The sequence below is a fragment of the Lampetra fluviatilis genome, chromosome 37, assembly GCF_964198595.1.
Source record: "Lampetra fluviatilis chromosome 37, kcLamFluv1.1, whole genome shotgun sequence".
NCBI lineage: Eukaryota > Metazoa > Chordata > Hyperoartia > Petromyzontiformes > Petromyzontidae > Lampetra > Lampetra fluviatilis.
In genome coordinates, this window is record NC_136311.1 from 11870454 (window position 1) to 11884873 (window position 14420).

Below are 14420 nucleotides of genomic sequence, written 5' to 3' on the forward strand. Positions count from 1 at the left end.
AGTTATATTTATAATAACACCACGATTTCATCGTTAAGACATTGTCAATCATTTATTTATATTAATACTGTACTCTCCCGCCCCCCACCCCCAACTTTCACCGTCTTAAATATTACAGAGAATCAGGAAAGATGAGCGGCTCCCATCGCGTAGATGCCTGTCACGAGGCCGTGTGCTCGGCCAAGGTGACATCGCTCCCAGGGATCTTCCGCTGCTCCTGCCGCCGCCACTCGGCACGTGCCGTGGCAGGGACAACCAACACCGTGCGTGGCCCCACAATAATAGTCGACGTTTCAGGCAAAGGCCCTTCTTCAGAGCACATGGGCCATTGTGCTGCCATTGCTCGGAAACATCGACTATTATTATTTTAATGTTCTCCCAGTCAAGTCCCGCCGTGTTATTGACGGATGTGTTGAGCTGCGTTGGGGAGCGGTGGTGTAGCGGGTAGCGCCACGCTGCGCTACGAACCCGGCTACCCGAGTTCTATTGCCGCTCACGGCCAACACCGGTGACGATTTGTAAACTACAAGATAAGAGCTGCTCTCGTTCGTAGGAGCGAGGCTTCAGTAACGTCCCAAAGCCGCGCTTGCTTACGTTGTGCGTAATCAGCAAAGAGGAATTAAACAATGTCCCGCTTGGTGGGTCACGCAGAGATCGTAGGGATGCCCGTCAGAGGCAGCACACGAAGCGGTCTGCTGACCTGTGCGTGTGGATTTTTTGACGAGAGGTCACATTCCCTTACTCTAACTCTCGTTTAGTTTGTTGTCCTTCCCCGCACCTCCGATTAGCACGGTTGAATAAATACGGTGCAAAAGAGTTTCAACGTAAACTATTTACATTTCACCAGGCAAGGTCCACTGAGCTGTCTCGGTCTTTTTCAGAAGCGACTTGGCCACAAATGATCGCTCAACGAAGCGGCTCATCATCACGTGGACATTTATAGCAGCCAAATACTCTAAATGCATCATTCTAAATGTGGAGGGAATAACCAGAGGACACGGAGAAAAATTCCCGCGACCACGGGGAGAGAGAGAGACACGCAAACTCCAAATATACAGCAGCAGGCGTCAAGGTCGGGATGGAACCCACGACCTCCTGTAGACCAGGCGAGGTAGTGAACATCTCGTGGTGCCCTACATACACACGTACTCTGGTGTCCTCCTCCCACGTGCAAAGCGAGAGTGAAACATCCCACAACAATCTCCTGGCGAGGTGTTACCCCCCTCGCCTGGTAGCACAGGAATGAGCCCGTGGGCTCCATGCCGGACCCTGGTGGTGCCTGCTGCTGCTGCTGTTGTATGTTCGGAGTCCACGTGATCTCTCTCCCCGGGGTGGTCGTAGCGTCGATCGGTCTCTGGGTTCCTCCTCCACATCTAGAACCAACACGCAGTCAGATTATTTGGCCGCTGCTACGAACTCCCCCCACGTGCGATGATGTTGATGAGCTCCCATCACCTGTGTCCAGCTTGCCTCTGAACAGCGCAGTGGCCTTTACTTGCCTAAATAAAACAGGGCTCATATTGAATGAATCATTCAATGTCTTGATAACGTACCAGCAAAGGATCCCATAGATACAATAGTTTGTAGTTTAGTTTATATTGAAGTCCACAATGCATACCTAAACTGTTCAACCAGGAGAGGAGGGTCCTGCATTGGGATGTTTGGCCGAGCCCATTGATGGGAGTTTGGCGCGTGGGAGGAACTTCAGCATCCGGGAGAAACCCCTCAAAATCAGAGGGGACAAAGCTTCGCACAGATGGAATCAAGAATCCATTGCTGTGCTGCCATCTCCTGCCTGCCAGGCATCCCAGCTTGATCCACCAAGCCTTAGCTCAGAGGTGCTCGATGTACCGGCTTGCGTCCCCCCCCCCCCAACATCGGTCAAATACCCGGTCGAGAATTCAATAAAACGATTGGTCAGCGATACAGCGATGAGTAAAGGAACGATATACCAGCACAACGCCACTCTCCACACAAGACGTTTCACTGTCGTTGTTTCCGCTCGTTTACCCCGGAAGAAAGCCTTACCGAGTCTCAAGACTCCTTTCAGGAGGGTCCTGCCACGTTTTCGTAGTAGGGGGGTGATGATGCTGCTCCGTGCAATACACAATAACCACTTCGTTGAGCTATCATTTGTGGCCAGGCCGCTTCTGAACAAGAGCTACATAGGTCAGTGGGCCTGAGCTACAAGAAGATATAAAAGTAATTCGCAGCTAATCTCGCAGCATTCGGTTGTTTTTAGCTAGATTCAAATAATTTTTAGTTGAACGGAAATGTTCAGTTAATCTGCCAATCATTGGCTTTCCAGACCAACATCATCCAGCAGCATTTGTTCAACCGAGCAAAATTCGGGACCGGTTTTGATCTTCGCTGTCTCGTCGGCCCGACTGTGCCGAGATTTTGTCGTTGTTCTGGAGAGCCAAGAGGCTGACGATATTGAATTATTATCTTCACCAGAATCACCGTCATCGTCGTTCATGCAAATGGTACGACTCACCACGATCGCTGAGGAGCCACCGAGCTGGAAGGCGGCAGCAGCACCAACGGCTGTCTGAGCTCTGCAGTGCTCTCTACATTAAGATGTTTTCACCCAATAACTGAGCGTCTATACATGGTGGCCTAAAACGCTTTTCTATTTTACTCTCGCGGATGACAGGAGCAGCGGTGTGGTTCAGGAGCTCAGTGACAACGTGGCGCTCTGCTGCTGCTGCTGTCACGACGAGAGGCCTTGAGCAGGGAGAGAGTTCGTCTCCTGCTGCTGCTGTTCCCCCTCCTCCTGCTGCTGTTCCTGCTGCGTCAGCTGCTGTTGAAGGAGCGCAGAGCGCGGTGGGGTTACCGTGGCGATCCCTCGTGTGGGTGCCATGGCCACAGTCGCTCTGCTGTGGCTTGTCTACATAATGTATCTCTATGGGTCTCTTTGTATCTCTATGGGTCTCTATGTATCTCTATGGGTCTCTGTGTGTCTCTATGGGTCTCTATGTATCTCAATGGGTCTCTATGTATCTCTATGGGTCTCTATGTATCTCTATTTATCTATGTATCTCTATGGGTCTCTGTGTGTCTCTATGGGTCTCTATGTATCTCTATAGGGCTCTATGCATCTCTATGGGTCTCTATGCCTTTACTGTGCAGTCCATAGTGTGGGTTGCATTGCCACAATCTCACTGCTGTGCGTATCACCGTGTGTGTATGCGCGTCGCGCTGTGTGCGTGTGTCGCTGTGCGTGCATAGCGCAGGCTACCTGGGGGACCTGTGTCTGTGTCACCCCCACAGGGAGAGGCGGCTGGGCTGCAGGAAGGCGGAGAGGGCCGCCACCACCTGCGCCGGGCGTTCCGCGTGGACCCAGTGGCCGGCCCCGGGGATGTGGGACACTCGCGCCCCCGGGAACAAGCGCGCAATCACAGGCAGGTCCTCGGGGCTACGGAGACACGGGGGGGAGGGGGCGGGATGACACGGGGGGACACGGTGGACACGAGGAGACACGGGAAACACGGGGAGACCGGGGAGAGACGGTGAGACACAGGGAAATGGGAAGACACGGGGAGACACGGGGCGAGAGGGATGGGGAAGACACGGGGAGAGAGTGCGGGGAGAGCAACAGGGAGATACGGGGGGCGGGCATGGGAGAGGAGGACAGGGGAAGACAGGAGACCGGCCAAGACAAGGGGGCACAGACGAGACGTGGAAGACCGGTGGACATGGGAGGGACAAGGACAGGGGAAGTCAGCATACGGGGAGAGAGAGGGACAGAGGGAGAGGGGTCTGTTATCAGAATGTAAGGTTGTGACGATGAGAAGACAAATCGCTGGTTCGTGTTGAGTGAACCGCAGTTGAAGAACTTTTGAGTGAATCTATTCACACCGGGAGTACGCAAAACCACAAAACAATACAGCCATGAAATACGGTCACAACGACGTGGGAAGCTGACATCGCGATAATCATCCCTTCGGCAAGATTTATATCGTATGAGGAAAAATCATCTCAATAGTCAACTCATTCACTCATCCGTCATCTTTAGATGTAAACAGCCCATTGAAATGATCTATCTCTTTCATTCCATCATTCCTTCACGTATTAACTGCTGTATTACGTTACACATGAATACAGTCTCATTCATGAACCCATTAATTCTCATATTAACTGTTGTTTTACATTACACATAAAGACATTGTCCCATTATTAACTTATAAATAGCATCTTTGCGAGTGCCTCCGTGCGTGACGCCCGTCGCGTCATTGGAATCTGGTGCCCGTATCACGACCGGATTGCAGCGACCGCGTTGGGACGCCACAGTGGCTGGGAGATGTTGACTACCTCGCCTGGTGTACAGGAGGTCGTGAGTTCAATCCCGAGATGTTGACTACCTCGCCTGGTGTACAGGAGGTCGTGGGTTCCATCCCGAGATGTTGACTACCTCGCCTGGTGTAAAGGAGGTCGTGGGTTCCATCCCGATATGTTAACTACCTCGCCTGGTCTACAGGAGGTCGTGGGTTCCATTCCGAGATGCTCACTACCTCGCCTGGTGTACAGGAGGTCGTGGGTTCCATCCCGAGATGTTGACTACCTCGCCTGGTGTGCAGGAGGTCGTGGGTTCCATCCCGACCCCGACGCCTGCTGCTGCTGCTGCTATATATTTGGAGTTTGTGTCTCTCTCTCCCCGAGGTGGTCGCATGGATTTTTCTCCGGTTCTTCGGTTCTCCCCTCCAAATTTAGAATCGACACCAGCACGCGTTTAGAGAGTTTGGCTGCCGCTATAAATGTGCACATGATGATGAGCCACTTCACTGGGCTACCATTTGTGCTAGCCAGGTCACTTCTGACAAAAGAGCTACATCGCTCAGTGGGCTTTACCTGGTAAAAAACAACAGTTTAGTTGAACAGTTGAAATTTTTGAGTGTACAATTTGCAACGTGTTCTTCGGGCGTCACCTGATGTAGGGAGAATCGCCGCCGCCGATGAAGAGCGTGGGCCCCGAGTAGGAGGCTCCCTCGGCCGGCCGCGGGAAATCAAAGAGGCAGTCGATGTGTCGCACGATGGCCTCCAGGTTCACGCGCCAGCCAAACCGCGCGCCACCGTCAGCGGCCCGGCGCTCCGTCACGTTGGTGAGAAGGAATTGGCGGATGGTTGAGTCCTACACCAACGTCATCATCGTCGTCATCATCGTCGTCGTTATCATCTTCATCATTATCATTTATTATCATCAATATCACCACAATCGTCATCGTCGTTATTCTCAGCGTCAGGGCTGGCACTGGAGGTGCAGTACCGCGTGCAACCGCCGCACAGGGCGCCGTTGCAATCGGTCGTGGCCCTCCCCTAGGTCTACTCAGCCTTAAATGAGTACCCGGTGCGGTGTGTAAAGATCAGCACTGGGGAGGCAAAGGCGCTGCCCTCGCGTGCCGTGCCAGCCTGAATAAGTGCTGCTCACTAACGGCACTTTTCCCAACGGTCTGCCAAAGGCTATAGGGGCGATCTTTGTCTCTATACGTAGGCACGTACGGGTATGCGCGGGGCGAGCTGCGAGTCCACGAGGGTGCGCGCCTGCGAGCGCGTGCCCTGCGCCCCCGCGAACGACACGCGCTCCATAGCGCCGATGAAGTCCCGGAAAGGAGTGAACCCTCGCGTGAGGCCCGGAGCCACGTCCAGCACCACCAGGCCCGCCACCAGCTCCGGCTGCGGACGCGCGCACGCACAGACATATGAACGCACGTATGTTACACGCGTGTGAGTGAGCGAGTGCTTATTAACCATTTCCCGTTCCGACACGTCTGCAAGTTGCAGGGTCCGAGTCTCGCTCACCGCTGAGTGTGGGAACGCGCAAGCGGTTAGCGTCAATTTGATTTAGGCAGGCGTAGCAGGGCCGTTGTTTTTAAAGCCACTGCACTCACCGCAGAAAACCGTAGCCACGCCGCGCTATCCGGCTCCAAACTGTGCCACACGCCCTCCGGCATGGCCTTGAGGGAGCCTCGGTGCTGATAAAGTTGTTTTGTTCTTCACGTTCCGTTCTGATGACGTACGTGTACGTCATGGCAATGGGAAAGGGTTAAGGCAAGGTATGGGGAGTGGTGGCGCAGCAGTTATCGCGCTGTGCTCCGAACCCGACGACTCGAATTTGATTCCCATTCACGGCCACCAACAGCAGTGACAAGTGGTGTTGGGGAGTCTAAACATCGCCACTGGGGAGACAAAGGCGGTCGGGCGTGGTGCTGGCCACCCACCCCCTCGTGTGCAGTGCCGGCCTTCAATAGGAGCTACTCGCTAAAAGCACTTGCCCTAACAGTCTGTTAAGGCCACACGGGGGATCTTTGTCTGTGCGAGAGAGACAGCATCCACCCACCCATTGCAGCGCTGTTGCCATGGCGACCTTGCCCCCCATGGAGTGCCCTACGAGGACCACGGGGCCCAGCGGGGGGAGGGGCCCCGACGCCTCCCGCTGGTCCCCCCCGGCTCCCCGTCCCCCCCCGGTCGCCCCCACCCTCACCGGGGGGGGCCCCCCCTCCCCCGTGAGCAGCGCTCGCACGTCCAGACTCTGCTCCGTGTAGCTCATGGTGGGGGCGTGGGCGCTGTCTCCGTGGTTACGAGCATCCACCGTTACCATCTGATAGGGATGCAAAGAGACGGACGCGTCGACTTGGAAGAGACACGGGGCAACGCAACAGCGACGGGCCGGACACCGCTGGGGTTATAGACACACGTAGACGCAATAGACACCTGCAAATATAAACACACACCGTGAGATAGACAGCTGGGGTTATAGACACACGTAGACGCAATAGACACCTGCAAATATAAACACACACAGTGAGATACATAGCTGGGGTTATAGACACACGTAGACGCAATAGACACGCGCAAATATAAACACACACCGTGAGATACACAGCTGGGGTTATAGACACACGTAGACGCAATAGACACCTGCAAATATAAACACACACAGTGAGATACACAGCTGGGGTTATAGACACACGTAGACGCAATAGACACCTGCAAATATAAACACACACAGTGAGATACACAGCTGGGGTTATAGACACACGTAGACGCAATAGACACGCGCAAATATAAACACACACCGTGAGATAGACAGCTGGGGTTATAGACACACGTAGACGCAATAGACACGCGCAAATATAAACACACACAGTGAGATACACAGCGAGGGTTAGAGACACACAGACACTAAACTAAACTCTTGATTAACACGGAGGCTTTCGCGACCAATATCATCCACGATATAGGTTTTGTTTCGTTCGGTTAGATTGCGTAAATATAAATGTGTCGTTAACCCACCACCACCTGACACAGCTAATTAGTAAGGTCTGTCGCGTAAACAAAACCTGCCAATTAGTTGCGACTTCAGCCCGCCGATGTGTTGGAGAGTAAATCCACAACATTTACAATTTGAAAACGACGTTTCGCTGGCAATTACATCGAGGATTAGATTGGAGGCGCTACGGCTTGGACCGCTGATGCGGTCGCGGGCGAGAGGTGCCGGCCGCGGTGTGCGGCGTCGTTTAAAACCGGCAGACGCCGGATTCGAGGAGGAGGTGGGGGTCACGGCTACGGCGGTCGAGTCCAGATGCGACGGCGGCGGCACAGATCAGGGTGGTCGTGGCGGTGCGGCAGGAACGTGGCGGACACGGGAGACGTTGCGCAAGGCACAGGCAGGGGGTTACCGGTCCACAAATATAACTCCACAAGACTCTCAAAACCGTTTGAGGAGGGAGTCCTGCATTTGCCGTGTTGAGTCCCAATTCGCTTTTAAAGGAGAGCTTCGCACGTGCACGCGCACGTGTGTGTATGTACGCGCGCACGTGTGTATGTACGCGCGCATGTGCCAGCGCGGGGAGCGGTGGCGCGGTGCTCAGCGCACTGCGCTACGAAGCTGGTCACCCGGGTTCGATTCTCGCTCACGGCCAACACCGGTGACGAATGTTTCACGCGGATCCTGGGCCTCCCCTAATGCCGACTCGGCCTTAAGTGAGTACCAGCACTGGGGAGAAAAATGCGGCTGGAACGTGGCGTTGGTCACGCGCCCCCTTGTGCGTCGTGTTGCACTTCATAGTTCCTACTCGCCAACGACGTCGTTGGGGAGTCTAAACATCGCCACTCGGGAGACAAAGGCGGTCAGGTGTGGTGCTGGCCACCCACCCCCTCGTGTGCAGTGCCGGCCTTCAATAGGAGCTACTCGTTAACGGCACCCAACAGTCTGTTAAGGTTGTAGGGGGAATCTTTGCGTGCGTGCGTGCGAGCGTGCGTGCGTGCGCGCGTCCGTGCGTGTGCGTGTGCGCCGTGCGCGCGCACCGTGCGGCCCGTGCGCTGGGCGAGTGCACGAGACAGCGACGTGAAGTTGGCCCGGCTCCCGAAGAGGCCGTGCAGGAAGACGACGGGCGGCCGGGCGGCTCCCTCCCCGCTGGCCGCTGCCACCACCACGTCGTACGCCAGCGGCACCGGCCTGCTCGCGGCACGAGACCGTGGCACACCGCGAGGTGTCACACCGCGACCCCGTGCACACCACGCCGCAATACATGATGACACGACGCCGCACGTACCGCACCACGACACATCGCACCGTGACACGACGCGTTACATCATACCGTGTCATCGCCACACCACCCCCAACACGCCACACCGTGACATCGTGGCGCATCAATGCAGTGGCAACACCCAGCTGGAAATGTCATAGGGGGTAAAATAGTTAATGAGGTATTTGCTATTTTTACCTTTCAGAAAAATCTCAGAAATGCTTTGCGGCATATTGTCGGCTAAGAATGTCACCGTGTGGTGTGTCTCAGTGTCCTAGTGCGGTGTCACAGCTTGTCGTGGTGTGGTCCATGATGGTGTGGGGTGCCACGCTGTGCCGTGGGGTGGTTTGTCACCTTGACACAACACCCCACGAGACAACACACAGTGCCAAACCGCACCACCTTGCACGGACCACAAGACACCGCCACACGCTGACAATATTCTCCCTCCGCACCATGAGGTGCGATTGACACCTACGCTCCACCGTGCCTGTGTGAGTGTTGATGCAAGTGTGGGTCAGAGTGTACAGATGCGTGAACAAATAACTGCGCTTTGTGTTGAGTTCGTTGTCCTTCCCCCACACCTCCGAGTAGCACGGTCGGCTACGTACGGTGCGAAAGAAGTGCAACGTACAGACATACGTGCCGCTCCACGCCAGACGATGTCCACCAAACTCTGCTACACAATCCACGCTAGCGTGAGATCCAATAGTCACGAGCCGCGCCGGGGAAAGTCGGCACAGGTGAGAGGTGAGAGAGACCCAAGCAGAGCCCAGAGCTCAGAGCGATGGACGCGGCGGAACTCCACGCGGCTGGGCGGGCCACACCGGTAAGAGAGTCGCAGGTGAGAGGGGCACACAGGTGAGGCCAGGCAGGTGAGGCCAGGCAGGTGAGGCCAGGCAGGTGAGGCCAGGCAGGTGAGGCCAGGCAGGTGAGGCCAGGCAGGTGAGGCCAGGCAGGTGAGGCCAGGCAGGTGAGGCCAGGCAGGTGAGGTCAGGCAGGTGAGGCCAGGCAGGTGAGGCCAGGCAGGTGAGGCCAGGCAGGTGAAAGAGTCGCAGGTGAGAGAGTCGCAGGTGAGAGAGTCGCAGGTGAGAGGGGCACGCAGGTGAGGGCACGCAGGTGAGGCCAGGCAGGTGAGGCCAGGCAGGTGAGGCCAGGCAGGTGAGGCCAGGCAGGTGAGGCCAGGCAGGTGAGGCCAGGCAGGTGAGGCCAGGCAGGTGAGGCCAGGCAGGTGAGGCCAGGCAGGTGAGAGAGGGAGAGGCAGGTGAGAGAGGGAGAGGCAGGTGAGGCCAGGCAGGTGAGGGAGGGTCAGGCAGGTGAGGTCAGGCAGGTGAGAGGGGGTCAGGCAGGTGAGAGGGGGTCAGGCAGGTGAGGCCAGGCAGGTGAGAGGGTCTTGCAGGTGAAGTCAGGCAGGTGAGAGGGGGAGACGCAGGTGAGGTCAGGCAGGTGTCGTGCCCGGATAGGCAGGCGAGGGACACGCGGTGAGATACGCGGGTGAGGGACACGGAGGTGAGGTCAGGCAGGTGAGAGAGGGGCAGGCAGGCGAGGGGACACACACACAGAGCGAGGAGCCGACCGCGGTGTCTCTGAAGGGCGCCGCTCACTTCGAGTCGCCGTGGGCCGCCCTCGCCGCCGCCTCCCGCCAGACGCGCCGCGCGCCCGGCCCCCTCAGCCTCGCCAGCCTCCTCAGCCCCAGGCTCCCCAGCATCGCCCCGGGGGGCAGCAGCAGCAGCAGTCGGGCCGCCCTGGTCACAGATAACTCACGAGCGGAGTTAAATATCTCACGAATTAAGCGGCTCGCTGAAGTGCTTGACTGACTGACTCACTCGGCGTGTTTACTTCAGTGATTGCAGCACGAAACCTGGCTGACTGGGTTAACCCGGTCTCCGACACGTTCAATAAATGTCTGCCTTTCGTGACTGGCTGAACAAACCACGAATTGCCCGGCAGGATGACTGCGAATGTGACCACGTGTGTGACTGTCAGACACCCCGTGTCTGTCTGAGTCTCTGTCTCTGAGTCTATGAGTCTCTGAGTCTATGTGTGTATATGAGTATATGTGTGTCTCTGTGTGTCTATGAGTCTCTGAGTTTTTGTCTATGAGTGTATGTGTGTATCTGAGTCTCTGTGTCTATGAGTGTCTATGTCTTTGTGTGTCTCTGAGTCTCTGTCTGAGTCTATGAGTCTCTGAGTCTATGAGTCTCTGAGTCTATGTGTGTGTATGAGTCTATGTGTGTCTCTGAGTGTCTCTGAGTGAGTCTCTGTGACAGCCCAGCCTTGGTACAGTAACCGGCGTGTCCTCTACACGCACTGTACCCGCGGCTTCCGGTGGGGCCGAACCAGTGAACGGGGTTAAGTTGAAACTGTTTTAGTAAATACAGTTCCATGCAAAATGAATGATCACAAGTTTCATTCAGTCTCAGGTGCACACCGAACATAACATTTAAAATTATAAAACATTGTTAACGGGTTTACCGTGTTGCCCCGGGAAACCACCGATCCGTATTAACACATGTGGAGAGGCTGCAGTTGCGTTGGCAGTGGTGCACAAACAACACACAACGCATTCCTAAATAACAACAACAGTAACAATGTTTGTGGCCTTAAAGAGAAGAACAAAACATTATTATTGTAACTTAATAATTGTAAATATTGAGGTGAATGTGACGCCACCAAGCTGCGACGCGCCGTTGCTATGCGACAGCTCCCCCACCTCCTTGCCCAACATGGCGGACGGCCCCACCCCCTTGCCCAACATGGCGGACGGCCCCACCCCCTTGCCCAACATGGCGGACGGCCCCACCACCTTGCCCAACATGGCGGACGGCCCCACCCCCTTGCCCAACATGGCGGACGGCCCCACCCCCTTGCCCAACATGGCGGACGGCCCTACCCCCTTGCCCAACATGGCGGACGGCCCCACCCCCTTGCCCAACATGGCGGACGGCGCGTCAGTCGCGTACCGAAGTCGTCGCTCCAACCGGCGCCGGTTCCGTCGTTAAACTAAAACTTCACCGCGAGAGGCCGTGTGGGTGAACGTGCGCGTTGGCAGGAATATGACATTGTGACATTCATTTTAATACAAACACAACTGTAAGTCGTCCATCATAGAGGGGGGGTTGGGGGGGGGGTAGATCACGTGAATATTAAATATAAATGTTGTGTCGTTAAACCCGCCACCACCCGACACAGCCACTTAGCAGGAGGAGTTGTCACGTAAACAGAAGGTGCAGAAGACGAGTTTACTACGACAGCACAGCGCTGTGTTGGAGAGTAAACCCACGACAAGGGTCACCATGCGAGTCCCGTGGCGGTGATTACAACAACTACCAGCTTCATCTGGCGATTAGCCACACTCGTGACGCAGTCTTGCCGCGAAGCGACAGATTCGTGGTCGTGTTTATAACGCGAACTTGTGTTCACTTCGTTACCACAGAACTACTAATACGAGAAGGGAGATCCGTAGCTCAGTGGGGCCTTGCTTGGTAAAATACAAAGAGTAGTCAAATACAAAGAGTAAAAATACAAAGAGTAGTCAAATCGGTGCCTTTGAAGCAGTGACGAGGTACAACTTGAGGACACACCAGCTCTCACACAGTTAAGATCCAATTGCACATTGACTAGTTTTTATTGAACATGTTTAACAACTCGATACTTCAAGCCACGTGAGTTGGTATTGAGACATCACTTAACCCTTTGGATACTGCACACGCGACGGTCAATGGTATAGTGTATAGCATATTGTATAATAATAAATAGTATTAAAGTGTAATGTTTAATGCAATGTATAAGGTAATATATAGTATCGTAATTGTACAGTGAATATACAGCAGTTTGGTATACAGTTGGGTGGGTAGAATAATACATAGTGTAATATTACAATGTATAGTCTAAAAGCATATTAGTTGCTGCGGCGCTAGATTATTAACATTCCTTCCCTTTATTAATTCTAACCTTACTCCCTCCCTTTGATACTGCTAATCCTGCATAATGCATGGGCATAATGACTTTAAACCCCTCGCCAATCCTACGCATTTCACAAGTAGTACTAATCGCATACCTGCATTTCCCATAAATTCCTCTTGATATGCAAATTATTTTGTCAAGGCGCTCTTCGCCCCTCCATCCCAGCAGCTTAAATAGTCGCTCCAAGCCTGGGGCGTGCCATTCAGACTCTGTCTCCTCGACAGACCTGTTCTCCACCTGAAGACGGCTGCTTGCGTTGTGGCCGAAACGTCGTGAGAATTATTTTATTATGTTTTATATTTATTATTTTATTATTTTCCTTCTACGTGACTTTACCGAAAGAACCAAGAAGATGAATCCCTGCAGTCACGAAAGAAGCTTTAAATCGAAATTTACTGCACAGTGCTTCACAAAACTAAAACCCGTAGTAAAACAGCGCGAATTACACTGCCGTGTTTAACACTTTTATTGGTAGGAACCTCCTGGTTACACTAGGCCACGGGGATTATTGTGTCCGTCCGTCCGTCGTGAAGGGAGGGGCTGGGTGGGGGGTGGTGGGAGGGGTGGGGCTGGGTGGGGAGGGGCTGGGTGGGGGGTGGTGGGAGGGGTGGGGCTGGGTGGGGAGGGGCTGGTCACCCCGTGGTGCCCTTATAAAACTCAACGTTCAACCTACTCACGCCGGCTTGTGCCCGCCCTCACAGTCGGGCATATTTGCGGAATACACCACGCCCTGGCCGTTGACCCTGCAGGCCATTGACCGAGTAACCCAACGTTCCTACCAGCTCCCTTCGCAGGAATGTGTAAAAGGCGCGATCACTACGAACGGGGATGATAACTAACCAAAACACTCACGTCAACTAACATCATGACATTCACGACACATCGGCTTAATCGATAAAACCCCGATCATTCGGATTGATCCTAATATGACGTCGCGATGACGTCACCGCGGCTTCTGTGCTGACAAGTGATGGCGGCGCCGTCAACCCACGTGGCGTAGAGCCCCTCGTCATGACGGGCAAAGCCGTCGTCTGTGTTTGTGCGTCTCCCTCGTGATGATGGGACTCTGTGGGGTGAACGTTGAGATGTATGAAGGGCACGGGGTGACCAATGAGGTCTGAGTTGGTTTCATGTATTAGGTAATAGCCCTGTGAGCCATGAGGCTCTTGACTCGGGTGCAACCGCAACAGACAAAAACACGAACAAGGGACATCTCAAAGCGACGACGCGCAACAGAAACATCCAGGAAAACCAGCGAGATCTTCCAGAGAGAATCGCCGATATCAACGCTGTGTGCAAAGATCCCAGTGGGATGCAAGTGGAACAATCACAACCATAAGACAATTTAGATAAAGTTGTCAGGCTAACTCCGTACTTCAACAAACAAACATGGCTTAACCAGCAGGAGTGTCAACAATTCCAATGGTCTGTAACAAGGTGGGGGTCACTGATCAGGGGTTGACAGCTATGATGACATCGTAATGATGATAAAATTAAATACAAATGAACTGTCGCCTTTTATGTTACTGGACGAGGCCCACTGAGCTCTTTCAGCAGCGACATCTCACGAATGACAGCTCATCGAAGTGGCTCATCCTGTGACACTGCTGCTGCTACTACTGCTACTGCTGCTACCAACGCAGCTGAGATAGACGCGAACAATGCCGCTGATAAGCACGTGTTTAGATGAACTTAGAGTAGTTTGCTGCTATCAATGTCCACGTGATAAGCCACTTCGCTGAGCTGCCATTTGTGATCGCCAGGTCGCTTCTGTAAAATAAGCCAATAGGTCAGTCGGCCTTACCTGGTTAAATACAAAACATAGTTTAGTTTGTCTTTTTCGAAGTTATTTGTTTACATTTCCTATACTTTACACTCGTGTCGTGTTCTTGTATTGTTGCAACGTTCTGGCCCACCCCGACTGGA

The 14420-nt window shown here is 54.1% G+C and overlaps 1 protein-coding gene across 3 annotated transcripts in view; it reads right to left on the minus strand.

Annotated features, from left to right (window-relative positions):
* ABHD11 (abhydrolase domain containing 11) overlaps window positions 1-14420 on the minus strand; it is a 15492-nt gene continuing 1072 nt past the window's right edge. The window contains exons 2-8 of one of the 3 annotated variants that reach the window (XM_078873885.1): window positions 10133-10273; window positions 8308-8458; window positions 6338-6598; window positions 5500-5673; window positions 4929-5131; window positions 3242-3418; window positions 1-2800 (exon numbers count right to left, since the gene is read on the minus strand). In XM_078873885.1, the coding sequence (XP_078730011.1) occupies window positions 3262-3418; window positions 4929-5131; window positions 5500-5673; window positions 6338-6598; window positions 8308-8458; window positions 10133-10273 (1087 nt within the window). In that variant the 3' untranslated portion in view covers window positions 1-2800; window positions 3242-3261. Of the gene's footprint in view, window positions 2804-3241; window positions 3419-4928; window positions 5132-5499; window positions 5674-6337; window positions 6599-8307; window positions 8459-10132; window positions 10274-14420 lie in introns of all 3 variants that reach the window. The other 2 variants (XM_078873884.1, XM_078873886.1) reach the window with 2 other exon arrangements.